The sequence below is a fragment of the Trichosurus vulpecula genome, chromosome 3 (assembly GCF_011100635.1).
Source record: "Trichosurus vulpecula isolate mTriVul1 chromosome 3, mTriVul1.pri, whole genome shotgun sequence".
Taxonomy (NCBI): Eukaryota; Metazoa; Chordata; class Mammalia; order Diprotodontia; family Phalangeridae; genus Trichosurus; species Trichosurus vulpecula.
The window spans coordinates 307,884,083-307,907,320 of record NC_050575.1 but is presented as its reverse complement, the minus strand read 5'-3'; the positions used below and the strand labels follow the sequence as shown (position 1 = coordinate 307,907,320).

At 38.7% G+C, this 23,238-nt stretch overlaps 1 protein-coding gene across 1 annotated transcript in view; it reads left to right on the top strand.

Moving 5' to 3' along the window:
* Window positions 1-23,238, top strand: part of KCNU1 (potassium calcium-activated channel subfamily U member 1) — a gene marked incomplete at its 5' end in the record, with an annotated part of 434,479 nt that overhangs the window by 166,588 nt on the left and 244,653 nt on the right. Inside the window, 7 exon segments of the mRNA XM_036750000.1 lie at window positions 2,049-2,159; window positions 7,932-8,037; window positions 9,606-9,688; window positions 11,544-11,613; window positions 13,059-13,211; window positions 20,460-20,572; window positions 21,314-21,382. Coding sequence (XP_036605895.1) covers window positions 2,049-2,159; window positions 7,932-8,037; window positions 9,606-9,688; window positions 11,544-11,613; window positions 13,059-13,211; window positions 20,460-20,572; window positions 21,314-21,382 — 705 coding nt within the window.

Below are 23,238 nucleotides of genomic sequence, written 5' to 3'. Positions count from 1 at the left end.
TGATATGAAAAGACAAAAAAAAACAAATAGTCCCTTCCTTCAAAGAGTTTACATTCCACTTGGGGGTATATGGATGATGGACAACATGTATATAGATAAATAAGTGTAAACATGTAAATAAAACATATACAAAGTAATACAAAAGTAATACAAAAATGGGGGGAACATTAGCAACTGAGGTACTCAGGAAAGGCCTTGTAAGGTAGGTGAAGCCTGAGCTGAGCCTTGAAAAATGGTAGAGATTCAAAGAGATAAGAATGATGAGGGAGACAGATTCAGGCTTGGGAAATGCATTCTGCAAAGGCCGGGGGAAAGAAATGGAATATGTCTATGTCCAGGTGGGAAGAATTGGCTTGAATATAGGCTGTGTGAAAGGTAATAATATGAACTAAGTCTGGAATGTTTTTTTGTAGCCATTGTGTAAAGGCCTTTAAATGATAGAGAGTTTTATATTGTATCCTAGAGGAAATAGGAAGCAACCAAAACTTCTTGGGCAAGGAAGTGATGTACTTCAACCTGTACTTTAGGCATCTCAATTTGGTAGTTGTGTGGAAGATGATCAGAAAGAGCTGCTTTCCTCTCTCTCACATGCATGCTCAGAACAGCTGTTCCAGCCCTACTCGTCTGATTATACTGGTACTTGTAGTGTTGCTTATTCCAGAAACTGAGAGAGAAGGCAGAAAGGTTTGGCTATACAATGTCATAAATGATTCAGAAACACCCTCTGAGTCTTTCTAGGAAAGATGTAAAATTGTATAACAATTAAATCAGCACTGCTGTCTTATGGGTGTAAGACCATACGGTATAAAAGAATCCTGTCCTGAAAGGTCAATGATAACCAAAGATTCAAATAGGACATAAAGCTCAACTAGAATTAGGTTAATAGGCATTTGTCAGATCAAAATACCAACATATCACACTGGACCTGACCACCCAGAACCCAGTACTGGATCTGTCCCAGATTTCACTTATGTATATATTTTTCATCTCTGTTTTTGTTTTGTGCATCTAAATCTGACTACTATTCTGTTTAAAAAACAAATATACAAATAATCCTCTATAAGTGTGCCTTGCTATGGGCACATTGTGTGTTCATTCATATAAATCTGTATTATCACCAAATGGTTAAAATAGCTTGCAGGACTTGTATGACTAAAGTAAATCTGGTCCAGAACTGGCTCATTTTCAAGGACTTAAAATCTGATGACTCACTTTATGGCTTAAGGGAAGTTGTAAGACTTTCCCTCCTCCCCCACCCCCAAATTTAATCCCAGACCATAGTTTGACAGGGAATGTGGCAACATTCCAGAAGTTGTTGATTTTCTGAGACAGGCATATCTGATTAAAGAAAGGTTTATGAAATGGATGACAGTGAAAACATAATTGCATTTAAGAGATAGAGAAGTTGGGTTCCAAAGGAAGTGCAATGCTGAAATAACACCCTCTGTCTGCATAAAATCTGCACAAACCCCACAACAGGATAGTTTTAGGGAGTGATTCGAGAGCTAGAAGGGGAAACAGATTGATTGAATAGAAGAGGAGCTATAGGATGGATAAAGGAAAGAGTGACTTGAGGCATCTGGTAGGAGGAAGAAGAGCATCAGGCCTGGCAGCTTCCTATGAGTGTGAATCTGCGGGGAAGTATTTACTGGTAGAATATTATGGTGTGTTGTAAAATGTTTGGCTGAAGTTGGCCTGCTGCTGCTCTGGTTCATCTCAAAACAGTATAAAGTTGAGAAAGAGTTAGTGCTAAGAATGGCGGACAGATTTTTGCTGTTTAAATGCACTGTAGGAATAGAGGTGGGTGAAAAAGGGGAGCTAGAGCCACCCCAAAAAATATCCTATTCTGTATTGTCTTGTAAAATGAAGACTTGTCTTTGCTTACTGTGTCTCATAGAGCTCGCTTTTCACATCTGTGGTTCGTTAAAGGTGGGATACATGGCTACTTTAGTAGTCCAAATCAACTCATTTACATCTAACCCCTGAAAGCAATAGTTTTGTCCTCCAAAGAGTTGTAATTATCCTGTACTTTCTTTCTTGGCTCCCAGATTCATTATGGTCTGTGGAAACATCACTACGGATAGTGTAAAAGCTTTCCTGAAAAATTTCCCCAACCACAAAGCAAGGGATATGAATTTTGAGATCATTTTCCTGGGCGAGTAAGTATATCTGCATTACTCATGACTTCTAAAGTTAATCTCAAAACTCATAAAGGAGGCCTGATGCTGCAGGGAAAAGGGATTTGGTTAGGGAAACCATTGAAGAACCAAGGCTTATGGGCCATGGCTGGGTGAACTGTCTCCTTTCAATTCAAGGTTGCAAATCCAAGTTCCTCATCATTCCAAAGGGAATGACAGGAGGTGGCCTAATTTGGAAGAGAGCCCACCAATAACCCATCTGGAATTTCTGGTGCCCCCATCCCTAACAGAATGGGATTATTCAATCACAAAGCAGGCTGGGTAATTTCACAGAAACATAGAAACCTAGAAAGGTAAGGAGGGGTCTCCAAAGTCATCCACCCTAATCTGTACCTTAACAGGTATGTCCTCTTTAACAACCTAAAGAAATGATTTTTTTCTAGCTGCCTCATGAAGATTCTCAGTGCTGGAAAATTCACTATCTTATAATATTGATATCAGAATCTGGGAGACCTGAGTTCAAATCCTGCCTCAGACATTTACTAGCTACATGTCTATGGGAAAATCATTCAACTTTTCTAGGCCTCAGTTTGCCCATGTGTAAAATGGGATAAAAATAGCACCTCAGGTACAATAGGTTGTTGTGAAGATCATGAGATAACATATGTAAAGCATCATCATCATCATCATCATCATCATCATCATCATCATCATTACAATGGCCTAGTATTAAAAATTCCATTTGACTTCAGAGCAGGCAACGTTAATTATTGGGAAACTTTTCCTTAGATTGAGTCTAAATTTCCTCTCTGCTCCTAGTTCTGCCCTCTGAGACTAAGCAGAACAAATCTAACCCACTTTCCAATGTGATAGCCTTAAAAAATGAAGGGAATTCTTAGGTCAACCCTAATACTTCAGATTAAAATAACTACAACCAATTCTTGTATAACATAGTTTTTAAACCTGACACTTTCAACAGTGACCTCCCTGGTCCATCTCTCACAGATATCCTCCATTTAAGCAATGGCCTGGCCTCAGGGTAGGGTTGTAAGGATTTATCCTTTCATCTTCTCCTCTAAAACTGCAGATTACTTCACAAATCCCTAGGTCATTATATCCTTCCACGCTGTTGCATTTAGAAGTCGTAGATTAATTTTAATAAGTAACTAAGAGGAAATGGAAGCAGGAAACACACATACATATACATATACACACAAAAGAAATGACAGACACAGCCTGAGTGATAATAATATTAAAAACAGATTAAAACATGCCTCAAAATTAACTGTGGTTGAAGAAAGCCCAGATGAACTCAATATCAACAGATTTTTTAAAAAAATTGTTTATAACTTATTTCTTCTTCTTGGGTAAAAATCTGAGTAAAGAGCCCTGCTCATAGAGTGGCATGTTGATTTTCTTATTATACAGCAAAGACCTCAGGAAAACAAAAGCAAAAAACAGACAAAAAATATTGGAGCTGTACCAAACATACTGGTAACTTTCAGTGTTTGGCTCATCAGTTTTCAAAATGTAAGTATGACCACAGTGATGCACAAGTGTCCCATTTTTTAATTATATTTTGAGTATATATCATTACTTGTATATACATGGCTCCATAGATATTTTCAACATGCTGGGAAGTACTCCGAATAATCAGCATATTCAGATACACCCAATAAGTTTATGAATCCACTTAAAATCCCTCAAGCAAAAAAAAAAAAATATGTGGACATTCTAGGCCCTGAGCCTGAGCCATTAATAACAATACTTTTAAACACAGGGTCAATGGGAGGAGGAAGGACCATTTCTACTGCTGTTAAAAGTACTCTGTTCAGACAGGTGCTTTTGTCTATACAGCCCTTTCTAAACCACATTAGTGGCCATTGTAGGATGACTTTACCCCATTAAATTGGTGGCTTCACATTTTCCAGAAAAACAGTAGGATGGACCTCTTTCACACCTTATTACCAGGTCTCTTGATTGGCAATTGTTTCTCTAGGGCCTCTATCTCAGGAAGGGCCCCAAGCCTTTGACCTTGGCTTACTCTCTGACTTCTCTTCTTCATTAGCCACCTTGCACCCTCCCTTCTAACTGCCCTTCAGTAGTTTTATCTCCCTATTAGAATGTAAATTCTCTGAGGGTAGGGGACATTTGTTTGCCAGTATTTCTATCCTTAGAACATATCACTGCCTCTGGTTCATAGAAAGTGATTAAAAAGTAATCAATCATATGTGTGTGTATCCATCAATCATCAATCATCTATTTATCCATCAATAGCTATGTATCTATTCCTCTATCTATATATCATCTATCTACACATAATTGATTAAACAGTAGCATTAATTATGCCTCTATATAGTTTTCTTTCTTTTTTTTTCTATGCTTCAATCTGTATTCAGACACCACCAGTTCTTCCTTTGGGGATGGATAGCATTTTTCATGATAAGTCCTTCAGAGTTGTATTGGATCATTGTATTGCTTAGAATAGCTAAGTCATTCACAGCTGATCAACTTACAATCTTGCTTTTATTTTGTACATAGTACATTTCACTTTGTAGCAGCCCATGCAAGTCTTTCCAGGTTTTTCTGAGAGCATCCTGCTCATCATTTCTTATAGTACAAGAGTATTCCATCATAATCACATACCACAATTTGTTCAGCCATTCCCCAATTGATGGGCATCCCCTCAACTTCTAATTCTTTGCCCCCAGAAATGAGCTTCTACAAATATTTTTGTACATATAGGTCCTTTTCCTTTTTTTAAATCTCTTTTGGGATACAGACCTAGTAGTGGTATTGCTCATTCAAAGTGTATGCATAGTTTTATAGACCCTTGGACAAAGTTTCAAATTGCTCTACAGAATGGTTCAATCAGTTCACAACTCTATCAAAAATGCATCAATGTCTCATTTTCCCCACATCCCCTCCAACATTTGTCATTTACCTTTTCTGTCTTATTAGCTAGTCTGATAGATATGAGGTAGTATCACAGAATTGTTTTAATTTGCATTTCTCCAATCAGTAAGGAGTTAGAGTATTTTTTCATTGGACTATAGCTGCATTACCTGAAAAGTAATCATGTCTTTTAATCACTTATTGATTGAGCAATGGCTCTTATTTTTATAAATATGACTGTTCTCTATATATTTCAGTAATGAGGCCTTTATCAGAGAAATTTCCTTCAATTTTTTTTTCACATCTACTATTGCTAACTGAATTTCCCTCCATCCTATCCCTCCTCTCCTATTTATTCTCTTCTCTCTCTCCTTTTACCCTGCCCCTCCTCAAAAGTGTTTTGCTTTTGACTATCCACTGACCTAATCTGTCCTCCCTTCTATCAACTTTACCCCTTCTCTTATCCCTTTCCCTCCTGCTTTCCTGTAGGGTGAGATAGATTTCTATGTCCAATTGAGTGTGTATGTTATTCCTTCTTTGAGCCAATTTTGATGAGAGTAAGGTTCACTCACCCCCGCAAGTCCCCATTCTTCTCCACTGTAAAAGCTTTTTCTTTCCTCTTTTATGTGAAATTATTTACTCCATTCTACCTCTCCCTTTCTCTTTCTCCCAGTACATTCCTCTCTCACTCCTTAATTTTATTTTTTTAGATATCATGCCTTCATATTCAACTCATACACATTCCCTCTTTCTATATATACTCCTTCTAACTGCTGTAATAAGGAGAAAGGTCTTACGAGTTACAAATATCATCTTCCAGTGTAGGGATGTAAAGTTTAATCTTATTAAGTTCATTATGATTTCCCTTTCCTGTTTACCTTCTTATACTTCTCTTGAGTCTTGTATTTGAAAGTCTTATTTTCTATTCAGCTCTGGTCTTTTCATCAAGAATACTTGAAAGTCCTCTATCTCACTGAGTGTCCACTTTTCCCCTGAAGGATTATACTCAGTTTTGCTGGGTAGGTGATTCTTGGTTGTAATCCCAGCTCTTTTGCCCTCTGGAATATCATATTCCAAACTCTCCAATTCTTATCATAGAAGCTGCTAAATCTTGTGTTATCCTGACTGTGACTCCACCATACTTGAATTGTTTCTTTCTGGCTGCTTGCCATATTTTTTCCTCGACCTGGGAACTCTGGAATTTGGCTATAATATTCCCGGCAGTATTCCTTTGGGATCTCTTTCAGGAGTTGATCAGTGGATTCTTTCCATTTCTATTTTACCCTTTGGTTCTAGAATATCAGGGCAGTTTTCCTTGATAATTTCTTGAAAGATGATGTCTATTTTGGTCATGGCTTTCATGTAGTCCAATAATTTTTAAATTATCTCTCTTGGATATATTTTCCAAGTCAGTTATTTTTCCGATGAGATATTTCACATTGTCTTCCATTTTTCATTCTTTCATTTTATTGTTTCTTGATTTCTTACAAAGTCATTAGCTTCCACTTGCTCCATTCTAATTTTTAAGGAATTATTTTCTTCAGTGAGCCTTTGGACTTCCTTTCCCATTTGGCCAGTTCTGCTTTTTAAGGCATTCTTCTCCTCATTGGCTTATTGGACCTCTTTCACCATTTGACCTAGTCTGTTTTTAAGGTGTTATATTCTTCAGTATTTTTTTTGTGTGTCTCCTTTAGCAAGCTGTGGACTTGTTTTTCATGATTTTCTTGCATCACTCTCATTTCTCTTCCTGATTTTTCCTCTACCTCTCTTACTTGATTTTCAAAATCCTTTTGGAGCTCTTCCATGGCCTAAGACCAATTCATATTTTTCTTGGAGGCTTTAGATGTAGCGTTGACTTCGTTTTCTTCTTCTGTGTGTGTGTTTTAATCTTCCTTGTCACCATAGTAACTTTCAATGCTCAGTTTTATTTTGTTTTGTTTTTCCAGTTTTCTCATTTTCGCAGTCTATTACTTGACTTTTAACTGTTTGTTAAAGTAGGACTCTGCTTTTAGCGTAGAGGACTACTGTCCCAAGCTTCAGGTTTTTTGTGCAGCACTTCTAGTAATGTGTAATTTTTTGTTCTTCCAAGGTAGTATGATTAAAGCAGAAGTATTTGTTATTCTCCTGGCCTGTGAGTAAACACAAACACTCTTTTTAACCTGGAACTGTGAGGAGGGTCCCCCCTCCACTCTGGCCACAAGCTCTGCTATGCCTGTGCTCCTCCTCACCCTGGGACTGCTACCCAGGATTGCGATCCAGATCTGAGTGTGTACAAAGCAACAGAGTCCTGCCTCAGTATTAGCAAAAAAAAAAAAAAAACCCATAATCTCATTCTGACCGGTTGTTTGACCTCCTTACTGTCTGTGGGCTGAGAGCTCCAGGAACTGCCACTGTCACTGATTCAGTCATTCCCAAGGCTTGTTCCTGTTTTTCTGGGACCAGGGCTGTGCCTGTGTTAGCCTGTATTCCATTCTCACCCAGGTTTGACAGAACTTCTGTTGACCTTTCAAGATGCCTTTGGTGTCTTTGAGCCATGAGATCTGGAAACCACCACTGCTGCCAGTGATTCAGTCACCCCAAGGCCTTCTCTGGTTTTGGTGGGGCCTGGTCTGCTGTGTCAGCGCTGGTGCTCCTCTTTCACCCTGGTACGATAGACCTTTCCTGACAACCTTCCAAGCTGTCTTGGGCTAGAAAAATTGTTTCTCTCCATCTTTTTGTGGATTCTGTTGCTCTAGACTCTATTTAGAGCCATTTTTAAAGGTATTTAGAGGGTTTTGGGGGAGAGCTCAGGTGACTCTCTGCCTTTACGCCACCATCTCGGTTCTGCCTCTTCTCAAAGCTCACTATGTAGATTTCTTTCCTCCCTGGCTTCTGACAATTACTTTCTTATTTACCTAGAACCCTTCCTTCCTTGGAGCTAGAAACAATTTTCAAGCTCAACTTGACTTATATAAGTTTCTTCCTTGGATCTGCATTGAAAAGGAAAGATTTAACGAGAGTTGCGGTAAGATCCCTTTCTTGATATCTTTTATCTCACCCAAGCTGTAGGACCAGGGTGGCCACATCTGCTTTTTGAAAGATTACTCTCCCTACATAATTCTCACCCCTCACCTGATGGGAGTGGTGATTGTCATAGTTTAATCAATATAAAGGTAATGCTGGGGTAGGGGGCAGGAGGGGAGTGAAAATATTTTTTAAAACTTCTGACTTAAAAATTTATGAAACATGTTAAGAAAATCACAGGCCTTTGAGATATTTTCAAATGATTTCTGTTAATTGAGAGCAACAGTCCTTAGTAAAGAGGAGTGCTGAGGAGTCTATGGATGGTTTGTAGTCAAAGCAGATCCTAGATACCTTCCCAGACTCTCCATATGATGAACCCTAGCTTTGTAGTAATCCAACTATTTTTACTCATTCTCTCCAATTTCTGACAAAAGAAAACTTTGTATAAATCTAATAGACAAGCACAGTCACTTGGAGACACATCCATGGGTACTAGTTATATAGTTGTGTGAACAAGTAGCTTGAATCAGTCTTGGCCACCAAGACTATTCTTTCATCAGTTCTTACCTCAGGATCCTATGGCTCAGTGAGGAGAAGGATTCTAGTTGAGGGGGTAATTATCAAGCTTTTTTTTTCCTTTTCTTATAAAAAGAGGGGAGAGAGAGAGACAGAGACAGAGAAAGTGTCAAGGCTACTATACTTTCCCTCTTACCAATCGTTACTGGGATCACCACTAAAAGTTACTCCCGCCCCAGTGCCTAAGAGAGAGTACATTATAGAAAGAAAACTTTAGAGATAAAAGGTACCTCAGAGTCTTCTATTCTAACCAAGGCAGAATGGTTTAGTAGAAAAAGAATTCACTGAGGTTAGAGAAAGAGTGTGCTGGTAAATGTTTAACAACCACTTTGGGGGAAGGGGTGGAAAATAAGTGTAAATACACACGTACAAGACTCACTTTTAAGTTTAATCTGTATTATTATTTTCTTCATCACTTTCTTATTGAAAAATAAACAAAAGACCAATTCAAGCCACAATATGCAGCATTTGCTGATTTCACAGGTGTGAATGATCACACTGAAAATTTAAGGATCAGCTCTCCTGAGCTGGAACAAGCCAGTTCCAACACAGACCTGACTTAGGATCAGGAGACGTGGGCTCATTCCCTGCCTTATAAACTGTGTGGCCATGGAGAAATCACACAATTTCCCAGAATACTCATTTCCTCATCTGACAAGTAGGGGTAGTAATACTTTTACCACCTCCTTCCAGGGTTTCTGTCAAGACCGTGATTTTTAAACTTCAAAGCACATTGGTAGTTATTGTTACTAACTTCTATCTGCAACTCTTCTCAGCCAGCTATCCTGGGCCCTTTGAGAGCTGTGGTCCTGGCATAATGAGGGATTCCCACCCCACAGTGCACAGCCTCTGTAATCACAGAGACTTCACTACTGGGAATTGTTATTCTTGTGGCTCTTTTGCCTTTAAATCATAAGACAGGTCGAGATCAGGGCAATTCAAGAGTTCCCCATATATTTGACATGATGGCTCCTGTTTCATCTTGAAGAGTAGGTGGAATCTGCAGAAGCCTGTGTGATTTTAGCCAACCCTTTGTCTGCTGATCCATACACCGAAGACACTTCTAACATCATGAGGTAAGAAGTCAGCATGTTTTGTCCTCCAGTACTTGTTTTGCTCTATTTTCTCAAAGAAAGTCCTGAGGATGAGGGTAATAAAAAGAATGATGTAACATCTCCAAGTGGAGAATTTTGTGAGGTTTGGAAGAGATCTTTCATCCTGTCTAATCTGGAACTCCATAAATATCCCTCAGAGGTGGACACCTGATCCCTGCTGGAATACTTTCAGTGATGGGGAACTTATTATCTCCTAAAACAATTTAGTTCAACAAGCATGAATTGAAACTCTATCCAAAACCTTTTTCTAGGCATTGTTTCACTGTGATATATCATAATCTAGTATCTGTGCAAGTAAAACTCTCTTTTCACCTTCCAATCCCACTACATAGTCACTGAGAAAAAGAAGGTAGACAAAGTCTCCCATGTACCCCGTCACAGAACATTTCAGACTTTCCCCAAAATATTCACTTCAAATGCCTCTGTTTTTTTTTTCCAGAACGCTATAAAGATAGAAAGAAAGAATGAAGTAAATGGTCATTGGTCAGATGTAATAAAAATGACACTCCTGACTATATCAGTCACATAAAATTGACACCTCTGACTATATCAGTCTAGTTATTACTGTGAGGTTTTGTGGGGCCTTTTGTACATTTTGTTTTGTTTTCCGGTAGTAGAGATGGATGTTTGTTGAACCACGCATAGTCTCACTAACACTCCTTTTGGCCAATGGCAAGATGGGCCAAGATGAATATTGCCATTGTGACTGCAAAACACTCAAAAGCTCATTGGCTTATTCAGGCATCAGATCCATGACTTTTATTTGGCATATATTATATGCATGTATATATTCAGATCAATATAATGGTAGTCTGTATTTGGTAGAAAACTCTATACAATTAAATAACAGTTCCTCTATCTGTATACATATGTCTATATATGTATTAATATATAAGCATATATATATAATATATATTTATATGTGTGTATAGCCATTCCTGCTCACATATTAATCAATGTATGAATAAAATAATAAATATATATCATAGTAGGTCAAAGTTACAAGCTCAAAATAGCTGAGATCTTGGTTCGTGTACAATTAATAAGCATCTATTAAATGACTAATATGCCCTAGATACCAACCATGCTAAATACTGGGAATACAGAAGTAAAAGTGACACAGTTCCTTTTCTTAAGAAGTTTACATTCTATTACAGTTAATTTAAAACATACAAAGTTAGTTACATTCATTTTTGGACCACTTTGTAGGTTTGCATTTGAACATATTTAGGATAAAAATTGGACCTTTCCTCTCCTCATAGGTGTAAATGGGGTGAGGGGAGGGGTTTTAATATATCAGCCTCACCTTTGGTATACATTACCATTGAGTCTTTCCATGTGTCAGCGTAACTTCTACTCATGCCAGGTAATACTTTGTCTGTAACCTCTTTTTTAAAAAATCTTTGGAGGGGGGAAGGCAGGGCAATTGGGATTAAGTGACTTGCCCAAGGTCACACAGCTAGTAATTGTGTTAAGTGTCTGAGGCCAGATTTGAACTCAGGTCCTCCTGACTCCAGGGCCTCTGCTCTACTCACTGCACCACCTAGCTGCCCCCATGTCTGTGGCCTCTTAATTGGAACAACTGAACATTCCACAAGTATAGTTTGCTGAGCCTAAGAATATATTTTGTTCCCCCCCCCAAATTACACAAGTACACACAATTATTTAATAAAATATCTAAATACCAACATTATAAAATACTAATCCTGTTCCATGTGCAAACAAATAAATTTTCCCCCAGTAAGTTGGTATTACAAAAGGTTTTTTTTTTTAACCCACACAAGCAAACTAATAAGCATATGTGTTTTTTATATAGGGTGCTCTCCATCAAGAACTATTGTCCTAAGATCAGAGTCATCATAGAGATACTTCAGTCTCATAACAAGGTATGATAACCACTAAGTATATCTAATGCCATTAGGTCATCAGATCAGAGATTAGAATTGGGAGGTAATTTACAGGCCATCTGGTCTAGTCCCCCTGTTTAACATATGAAGAAATTGAGGCCCAATTATAGAATAATAGAGTTGGAAGGATCCCAAAGCCTCTATATTTCAGTCAACCAGTGTTTGATGGAAGATTTCCAGGAAGGGATAGAAACTACTACCTCCCAAGTTATATCCTATTCCATATTTGGATGGATCTAATTGTTAGGACTTATGTACTTATATCTCCCTGAAATCAGCCTCAACAATTTCTGTCCTCTCTGCTTTCCCCCATCTTTTTAACCTAATTCTGACCTTTAGGATCAAGTAGAATAAGTCTGATCCTTCTACCAAATGATAGTCTTTCAAGTATTTGAAATCAGCTATCATATCTCCACAAAGTCCTCTCTGGTTCAGGCTAAACATCCCCATTGTCTTCCATCATTCTACATGTGGTACTAGTTTCAAGGGCCTTCATTGCCCTGGTTAGTCTCTTCTGTGCACTTTTCCAGATTATCAATGCCTTTTCTAAAATCTGACCCATCGAATGGAACACAGCATCACAGATACTACCTCACTAGGGCAGAGCATAGGAGAGCTATCACCTCCTTAACCCTAGCCACAACAACTAAGATTGCATTAACTTCTTTGGCTGCTATAAAACATTATCTTAATCTGCTAATCTAATACACCAAAATGGGCTTTTTACTTGGCTATGGATTTGCACATGACTTTATATTGCTTTTAATGGAATTCTTTCTTTATTTTTGGTGAAACTTGGATACTTCCTGAACTTAGTCATACAAAGGTGTGACTTCGGGTCCATGCCAGAGCCCTAGATATTTAACTTGAATTTATTGAACTAGATTTCACTATTGGCAAAGCAGGCCCAGTTGAAAGCAATTCTTTGTGAAACCATTTTCTTACATACTCATTTTATACAAGGTACCACTAGATACTGGTGGAACAATGAGATATTCATCATTTCCAAACAGAAATGATGAATTTCTTCTCATAACCAATGCTGAGCTAAGTAAGCACTGGAAACCACTTGCATGTGCATGTGTAGAGACAATAAAGTATAATGGGAATGTGCATAAGCCCTGAGTTTGAATCCTGATTCAGCCTATTATTAGCTCCATGGGACTCTGGGAAAGCAAGATCACTTTTCAGAGCTTTAGTTTTACTAAAATGAGGATTGTACTGCTTGCATTAACCATGTCTCAGGGTTGTTTTGAGGGAAACAAAGCTGAAGCAATGTGAATTATTGTCATTATGAGTTGTGATTTTGTCAAAGAATCACCAAGTGATTCAGGATCATTTTTCAGAAAGAAAAATTACCTTTAGAAAGAGTTCCTAGACATGTGCATATTCTTAATTCCTAACCTATTTTCCAATTTAAACAGGACTACCTGCCAAAGATTCCTGCCTGGGACTGGGCTTCTGGGGACAGCGTCATCTGTTTTGCTGAACTGAAGCTAGGATTCATTGCTCAGGGCTGTTTGGTTCCAGGTTTAGCTACTTTTCTAACCTCCCTGTTTGTGAAACCAGTCAAAAAGGTAACCATGCCAGAAAGTGCAAAAGTGAAACTCAATCTGAACCCAATCTCCAGGCCTAAACCTACTATATTCAAAAGTAGATGACAATGTGAGCAATAGGGAACACATGGAGGAAATGGGAAGTCTTAGTGGCTACCATCAATTGCACGTAGTTGGAAAATGAAGAGATACAGATTTAAATTTCAACTTCTTTGCTGACTAATTGACTCTGGGAAATTTATTTACTTTCTCTGTCTCAATTTTTCCCTTTATAAATTGGAAATACTGTATGTCTTCCTCTCTACCTCAGGGATGTGATAAAAATAAGTTGGAACCTAAATGATAGTGCTTTTATTGCTTTGCAAACTTTAAAATATTTTGTGTATGTTGACTACAGGGCTTTCCTAAAGTCTAGACACATAGGCAAAAATGCATACTTTCAAGAAATGAAATGATTGAAATTTTCAACAATATATTATTTAATTGGAATATTAACAAATAATGTCTTCAATAAAATTTCCATCATTTGTGATGCAAAGGTTGATGCGCTTTACAAGATTCATGTGAACTTGATGCAATAACTCAATAAATCCACATTGCCATCAATTTTAGCACATTCACTCTTGGAATATGAATATGAAATCATATGATATTATTAGTTAATATTCCAATTAAATAAAATGTTGTTGAAAATTTCAGTCATTTCATTTCTTGAAAATATGCATTTTTGCCTACGTATCCAGACTTTAGGAACATCCTGTATTATTATTTTAGAAACAAAGATATAGAGCTAACCTAGTTGGTGGTATAATTATCACTAACATAATTATTTTATTAGGATAAATACCTGAAGCCCAAAGGGATTTAATGACTCGCCAAGGATCACAAAGTCAATCAGCAACAGAGCAGGGATTCTAGTTTAGATTTTCCTACTCCAAATACACTCTGCCATACTGTGATGGGGCTGATGAGTGTTGTTGTTTAGGTGTTTTTCAATCATGTTTGACTCTTTGTCAACTCATTTGGGATTTTGTTAACAAAGATACTTGAAGAGTTGGCCATTTTCTTCTCTAGCACATTTTACAGATGAGGAGCTGAAGTCAACAGGGGTAAGTGACTTGCCCAGGGTCACACAGCTATTAAGTGTCTAAGACTGGACTTGAACTCAGGTCTTCCTTACTTCAGGCCCAGTGCTCTATCCACTAACCCTATTAAGTACTGAATAATCATAACTAAATACCAGTGCTCCAACAGGTCGGCACTCTCGCTGGGGAGGGCACTCTCATGTTCCAGCTTGAAAGAAAGAGAGATCTCTAGGCTTAGAAGAACCATCAGCAGGCTTTTATTGCATTGTTGATGCTTCTGTGACCTTTCTACCTTTGCAGTGTCCACATGAAGAGTAATAATGCCAACAGCTCATGGCCATGTAGACTCTTAGGACTGGCAGAGCACTTTACAAGCATTATCTTGTCTGAATCTCAAAATGACCCCAGCAGATAGGTGCTATTATTATTCCCATTTCATGGATGAGGAAACTGAAACAGAAGAAGTGATATGACTTTCCCTCAGTCACGCACAGAGCAAGTACCTGAAGCTGGATTTGCATGCTTCCTGCTGTACCACCAAGCCACCCACACACTTACATGACAGGAGGACATGAACTAGATACGGTAATAGACTTTCCTGAAATGTGATGATGCAGCATACAAAAGCTCAGCCTGGTGGGTAAAGTGCTGAACCTGATATTTGGAGGGAACTGGCTTTCAGTCCCACCTCAAACACTTATAAACTCACAAATCACAACCTTTTTGAGCTTCACTTTCCTTCTCTGTAAAATGGGGATAAAAATATCTCTAATGTCTCATATAGAAACTATGAGGATCAAATAAGAAAAGTGTAGAAAACATTATGATGACCTTAACAAACTATAAAAACATCAATTTTTCTCCTTCTGTCTTTAATGGTGGTTCCTGAGTAATCATTCTTTGGCTGGAGTGGGACAGATATAAAATGGCTGGTAGGAATTTGCCTTCCAATAAACTTGGAAGATGTTAATCCTCTTGCATTGTTAATCCTATTGCATTCTTACTATTGGAATGCTTCCAGAAAGTTATAATTTAATTCATGTGGTTCTTTCCTTGACCATGTACATCACAATCCCTTCATGTCTTAGAAAGCTCCGTGCATCATTGCTCCCAAAGTCATTCGGTATTGCTACCCATTGTCCAGGTTTTCGGTGACAAGCCTCTCTGAAATTTGTTAAGCTGTCCTTTGGTGAACAGTCTATGGCTAGGCCTGTGCTGAAAGCCTTTCCAGCTTTATAAGATCAGAGTTTGTGTTCCACTGTTATAGCTTTTGAGAACCCAGGGTTGTCCCCATGTCATGCTGAAGCATGGCCTTCAAAGGAGAGGTGGCTTCTCCCTGAGGTTTTGTAGTTTACTGGAAATAAACCTGGATGTAGAGTCAGAAGACCTGGATTCAGGTCCCAGCTCTGCCACTTACTACCTACTTTGATGTTGTACAACTCACTGTTTTTATCTTAGCTTCGTTTTCCTCATTTACAGAAGGAGGAATTTGGACTAGATTTAGGGGTTCCTTTAATCTTTTTATTTCTGCCAGTTGGACCTCTTTGGCTTTCTGCTGAAGTCTGTGGACCCCTTCTCAGAAGAATGTTTGTAAATGCATAAAATAAAATGTATTTCCTTTATAAGCCTAGTACAAAGGAAACCAATTATAGTGAAATGGAGTTACCAAAATAGTTTTAAAAACAGATTGACAGACCCCAGAATCAGAGGTGGGGAACGTGCAGCTGCAAGGCCACATGTGACCCTCCAGGTCCTCAAGTGGGGCCCTTTGAATCCAAACCTCAAAGAACAAATCCCTTTAATGAAAGGATCTGTTCTGTAAAACTTGGACTCAATCAAAAGGCCACACCCAAGGACCTAGAAGGCTACATGTGGCCTCGAGGCTGCAGGTTCCCCACTCCTGCCTCAGGTTAAGAAACCTGGCAATGATGACTAAGGATCCTCAATACCTCTTACTCTATCATTCTATAATCTCTAGTGGCTTCTTGGGAGCTTTGTGGTCTTTGTTGTTTATCTGCATTTTCTCCTCCCGTCTCCCAACACATACATACGCGCACATACACACACATCCCATACTCCAAAACCTCTTTTCATGTTTTCCTGATATTCCTTAGTCTTTTGACCTTATAATGTCAAAATAAAATAAAAAGATTATGGTGGGTGCTGGGGAAGTAGAAGTAGCAGTAAACAGGAGAAAAGTAAAGAAAAAAATTAAAAAATAATTGACAAAGTAAAAACAAACTGTGCGTTGCTGTGCAATTCTCTCAGTCAGTGTGAGGAGATAGAATCAAGAAATAAAAAAGAACAATCGTCATGCATTATGCTGCCTAAGGAAAGCTCTTGTTGCTACATTGGATATGCTTTTACTGTCACCTAGTGGTCAATAGATATGTCTCCAGTAAATGGCATGAATTCAAAGGAATTGAACTCCACTATGTTATCCATTCAATGAGTGACAGAGAGTTGCAGTATCTGCTATGATTGCTGTGATTTTAATCAGTTGTTCTGGGCAGTGTGGGGGTCTCCATATATTTCATGTGATTATTGCTGGGAGAGATGGAAAAGAAACCAACTAGTTTTTTCTCCTCTTATTTAGAAGTTGAAAGCTTCTCTTTGAAGATAATTGTGTCAATACTAACTTCATTGGTGCCATTTTGGGAAACAAGGAAAGTGAGTTAGGTATATAGTTAATAGAGTTCTTGTCATTGGCTGGGGAGGTCTGCAGACCACATCAAGGAGCTCGACTTGGGAAATTCTCAAGTCTTGGAAGTTTTCTACAACTCTCCGTTCTCTCTTGGTCCCCATCAGTTGTCATTAGGACGGGCTGTTCCAGTACACAAACAAGTCCTAGAGCCACAATTACTGTATCTTAGAATCTTTGGTTTTTGCTACTGGTATAAAGAAGAAAGAACAAGGTACTTGGAGGTAGAAGTTGAGTTCAGATCAAGGCCCTGTCACTTCCTAGCTTTGTGACAGTGAGCAAATCATCTTGTCTTTCAGCTTGTTTCTTCATCTGTAGGCAAATTGCTTCATTTTTGTGACAGGAGACAAACTGTTTGATTTCTTCGCTTCACTTTCCTTACATATAAGACAGTAATAGTAATGTTTTCACTCTCTACCACAAATTTATATTATGAGGAAAATCCTTTGTCAATCTTAAAACCCTACAGGAATGTGTGAGCTTATGTTTTCTGTGCCTCAGTTCATTCATCTATAAAATGGAAATTAAAAACCTCAGGCTCTAGACAAAACTATTTTATCAAAAAAATGAGATGGTTTTTGTTGAACCCTTCATCTCTCAGATTCAAAGGTCTGACTAAGAATGGTGATACATGTTTTTAATTACCATACAAGCACAGTGAGACATAGTAATATGATGAGTTTTTTTTAAATTGGCCTTTACAGTGAAGCATTGCCTTTAGCTTTAAACTAACATCCAAACTAGCTAGCTTTCTATTCTCTGACCTCCTTGTATCAATAATCCAAATAGTTCTTGTTTTCCTTCCTGATCTTTTTCAAACTGCCTCAGGAGGTCTTTTATATCTCTATGATTACCCTTTATGGTCCTTTGCTAAAAATGGGAACATTCAGATTAGACGTAATAAACCAATTTCCAGGGTAATGGGGAATTAAACAGTGGAATAGACTGCCTAGTGAGGTGAGTCCAGCTCATTAGAGGAATTCAAGGGGATTCAGAAAACCTCTAGTAAAGCTGAATGTGGTTGGCTGAGTGAAGGATTCAATCAGTTCTTAGAATGGGCCTGAGTTGCTAAATGGATAGTTTTTGTCTAAACCAGATACTCAGTTCATTGATGATTTCCTTCTGAATGAGAGACACAGTCATTTTTGAAAGGAAGCATCCACATTAAGCCACTTCCAGCCAAATATGTTGAGTTAGCCAGAGTAGTCCACAATGGAAATGGTCAATCAACTCTGATCCTGTACTTTGGGGAGCCTCCCAGCTATAGGAACCAGGGCATCTAAAATTGTGAATTGTAGCTTTCATCCAGGTAAGGAAACCAGGGTGACAGAATAGGTAGGGGAAGAATGTGGAGGTGATTTTATGTGGTGATGCTAACAATGGATGCTCATAGCCAATCACCAGGGCAACACAAGTAAATCTGGAACTGGTCACTTAGCAACAACACTCTCACCCTCCAAACATATGCTCCTCTGGTAGTTGCATGTTGCCTTGCCGTGATGTCCTTCTCCCTCTTTGGGAGATTTTTTCCCCTTGGCAACACATTTACCTACTACTGCTCACTTTGTTTGTCTTCTTGGTTCAGTGGGACAAGGGAGTACTTGATGTTGACTTTCACCTTTATGGAAATGTTACAGAACTGCAGGATACATCTTGATTTTCTCTTGATTGCACAACTCAATAAAATGAGCCTGGGCCAGACCACTAAGCAGAATTTTCATAGGGTATTAAGCCACTACTGTTCTCCATTCCTTCACTCTTCTAATTTTCGAAAACTGCAGTAACACCTTGGGCCATCAGGTAAATTCCCAATTGCCTCTGGGATGACCTGACTATAGAAAAAGGAAATTGAGGCTTCTTGGAGGTATGTGGAATCAGAAAATCGCAGAGCAGGAAGGATCCGGCAATCAGAGCTCATTACTCCCTGAGAGAGTCAATTACACTACTGAACAGCTCTACTAGGATCTGTCTTTACACAGAGACTAAATCTGCTTCTGAACAGTTTCCATGTATTGCTTCTTTAAGAAGGTCATTAGCCTTCAGAGCTAAGTTATGTCAAGACCAACTGTTAAAGTAATAAGACTATCAAACTTGGAAATTATTTCAAAAGTCAACTCATCCAGCTAAGCAGATCTCTCCTCTAATGTGATCCTGAGAAGTGAGCATCCAGTTTTTCCTTGAACACCTCCAGCAATGATGAATCCACTCCCTCCAAACACAAGCATTTCACTTCTGGACTGTTCTCCTTCCTTGTTAAGAATCTTTTTTTCCTTAAATGTGACCAAAATCTCTGCTACTTCTACCATTGCTTCAACATCTGTCATGTTAGACCTTTTTTCAGGTCTAAGCTCTAATTTAGTACATGACAACTTTAGAATACCCGAGAACAGTATTCATGTCTGTTGCTAAGTCATCCCTTCTTCTGGCTAGGCATTCCCACTTTCACACTATGAAAGTGTATAGGGCTTGACTTTGTTCTTCACCTCCCTTTGATTGTGGCTGCTTATCCAGGACTACTTGCTAAATTGCAGAGAATGCCACAGTCATTGGTGGGTGGCATCCATACATTTTACTTCATTTTGGTTTGAAACAACAAACTTTTATTAAGTGCTTACTATGTGCAGGACACTGTGTCAGCTTCTGAGGATCACAAAACAAAAATGAAACTACTACAAGAAGCTTATGTTGCAGGAAGCTAAATGGTGCAATAGATAGAGCACTGGGACCAGAGTTAACAAGACCTGAGTTCAAATCTGGCCTCAGACACTTATGTATCCCTGGGCAAGTCAGTTCAGCCCTGTTGGTCTCAGTCTCCTCCTTTGTAAAATGGGGATAGTAACAGCACCTACCACCCAGGGTTGTTGTGAGAATCAAATGAGATATTTGTAATGTGCTTGGCACAGTGCCTGCTACATGGTAGGTTGTATATAAGTGTTTATTCCCATCTTGCCCCTTCCTCCCCCCAATATATGTACACTAATAAATGAATACAAGGATATACAAAATAATACAATAATTCCAAAAGGGGGAAGGAAAGAGAGAGAGAGAGAGAGAGAGAGAGAGAGAGAGAGAGAGAGAGAGAGAGAGAGAGATGTTTATTAACTGGGAAGAGGAGGGAGCCAGTGTTCATGAAAGACCTTGTATAGGAGGTGGCACCTGATTCTGTGAGAAGATACAGGGGAGGACAAAGTGTAAAATGAAAGACAAAATAGATCCTGAAAACTAAGAGGTCCTAATCTTTAGCTGTTGACTTGTGTGTAATTTTTGAGTTCCCCAGGTGGAAAAACTGGGAGGTTTCAATTTGTAGGACTTGCTATTGTTAATCAAGTCCTCTCTCATTAAGCAGTCAGAGATTTTTCCTGTGCAGGTTCAAAATGCAGCATGGGCCAGACCTGCCAGAACAATCTAGAGTGCCTCCAGTGTGTTTTAATATTTCTGATTTCCACACAAGTACACTTTTTGCTATCTGGTTATGTATTCTAGGTTATCCCCAAACAACCCTGGCAAAAGTATTTCTCTGATGGCCTGAACAATCAAATCTTCACTCACATTCTCTCCAGTGACTTTGAAGGAATGACTTTCCCAGAAGTTTCCCGGTAAGTTAGTATTGTTTCTTTAGCCTTCTTCGCCTGCTCTGTCCCTTCAAGTATCCTTAGCAATGTGCTCTCATTAAATGCGGAATAGCTCAAACAGCAGGTGAACCACTCTTTCCTCATAACTTTGTCTTTGCCTTCTCTCTAGTGCCTCCATCTTCTAAAGCAAGGGCCCCAATCTGTCATGGGGAGGTGGAAATCTATAATCCTCAAAAAACCACCATTCATAAGATTTATAGGGGACTGAGGGAGTGATAGCAACTGCTCCAATATCTTGCCTGATTGAATTTTTTCCCATAAATCGTTAGGAGATACATACCAATACCTCCATTTTAAGACTCCTTTTACAAGGAATACAGAGAAGGTTTAAGAGAGGAGAGAAGAAGAAAGAAATGTGAGGGCAGGGACTGGTTCATTTGTGTCTTTATATCCCAAGTAGCTAGCACAGTGCCTGGCCTAGAGACCGCAATTCAGAAATATTCATTCAATTAAAATGAATAGAAACATTGTCACTTTGGAAGCTCCCTAACAGCAGCTCTTATGAAAGGGAGGCAGAAAAGTAGAGAAAGTGAGCAAGAGAGACCTGGGGAGGGGGCTTTGTCATTTCAGATGCCTTGTTTCTCTACTGATAGCAAGGGTGGAACATGAGTGAAATCTCTGTGAAATCATACCTAGAGACCATCCCCTTCTGCTTCCAGGCCTTTGGTCATCTTCTCATTGGTTCTTTTCTTTCCTCTTGTCTAGACTCTGCTTTGTGAAGCTCCGCCTCCTGCTGATAGCCATTGAATATCAGGCAAATGTGGAAGGAACAAGGTGCCAATAAGGTTTTTTTTTCTCTGATTTTTTTAGACTTACTCTAAATCTGGTATGGTGATTTTTGTTTGAGCCATCCACAGAACTACACCTACCCAATCAGTTTTCCATTATCAACTATCTACTGTAGAGTTGGTCCACTGTCACTACAAGCTAAAAATTGTGAAATAATATCATTCAGCCAGGTGGGAATGATCTGGCAGGGTTCAGACTGTGGATCCATGTAGTACTAACAAAGATCATTAACAAAATAGTTAACCAGATCATTCTTGTTGTTAGGTGTATTTCCTTATATGAATCCTAAATATATTTCTTTGCAACATCCAACCATTGCCACCAATTTTGTCCTCTGGGGCTTACCACAAATATAATTAGAAACTTCTCTTTCACATGACTGCCCATGAAATACTTGAGCAAAGTTACCATGTCCCATCTGAATCTTCCCTTCTTCAGGCTAAAAATCTATCCATATGTTTTTCAACCAATCATCCTATGTGTCATGATCTAGAAGACTTTCACAATCCTGGTTACTCAGTTTTGGATGCTCTTCAGCTTATCAAAATTCTTCTTGAAATGTGGCACCCAGTACTAAGCACAGCACCCTTTATGTTTTCTGAATGAGTCAGATGAAAGACCTATCAGATAATCTTCTCCCTTATCCTATCTGACCTCTTTAGTCCTGTGTCCCAATGTAGACTAAGGTATAATTAACTTTCTTGGATTCCAGATCAAACTGTTTGTTCTGTCCATAATTTCCACTTCTGCTTAGGCTAGTAATCATCCAGTGTACTAATGTCAGAGTCATACTAAGATTGCTTTCTTATGTGAAAAGAGGATAGTATTATATTACTTGCAACTGTAAAATAATACTTGCAGAATACTGGTATTAAAAACATGGGCCTCCTTTCAGGGGGAAAAATGGGTCAATTTCTTAATCACAATCTAGATTTGAGGCAGGAAGATCAATTAGAAGGATACTGAAGGAAATGAGGGTCTGAAATAAAGGGATGGCTGTGTTAATAATGAGGAGATGGATGTGAGAGATAGAAGCAACAAGATTTGGCAACCATTGTGATAGTTGGAGTGAGAAAGAGAAAGGAGTCAAGGGTAACTCCAAGGTAATGGACCTAAAAGACTGGAAGGGATGGTCATATCCTCAAAGGAAATAAGGAAGTGTGGAAGAGGTTTGGGTTTAGTGGGAAAGATAATGAGGTCTATGTTGGACATGTAGCATTTGAAATATACATGGGGTACCCAGTTAAAAATATCCAATAGGAAGTTGGTGAGGTGGGACTAAAATAAGGATGGAGACTTCTGATAGATATATAGATCTGGGAGTCATCTTCATAGAGATGTTTAAACCCATGGAAGCTGATGAAGAAAAGAATTAAAAGAATATAGAAATAAAACAGAAAAGGACTTAGGACAGAACCTTGAGTATACTCAAAATTATAGAGCATGATATAGGTGATGGGGCAGCAAGGAGGCTGAGCAAAGTAGAAGACTGAGGCAAAAGGAGTATTAAAATAATGCAGAGAAGAGATAGTGTTCAAGAGGACAACGCAGAAGATGGTGTCAAATGCTGCAGAGAGGTCAAGAAGGCATTGATGACGAAGAAAAGAAAGTATTTGATAATCAAAAGATCCCTACTAAGTGATGCCAGAGATAACAGTGCTGGGCCTGGAATCAAGGAAGATCAGGAAGGTCTGAGTTCAAAACTGTCATTGGATACTAGCTGTATGACCCTGGACAAGTCACTTAATCTCTGTTTGCCTCACTGACCTTAACTGTAAAATGGGGGTAATAAGAGCACTTAGCCCACAGGGTTGTTATGAGGCTCAAATAAAATATTATTT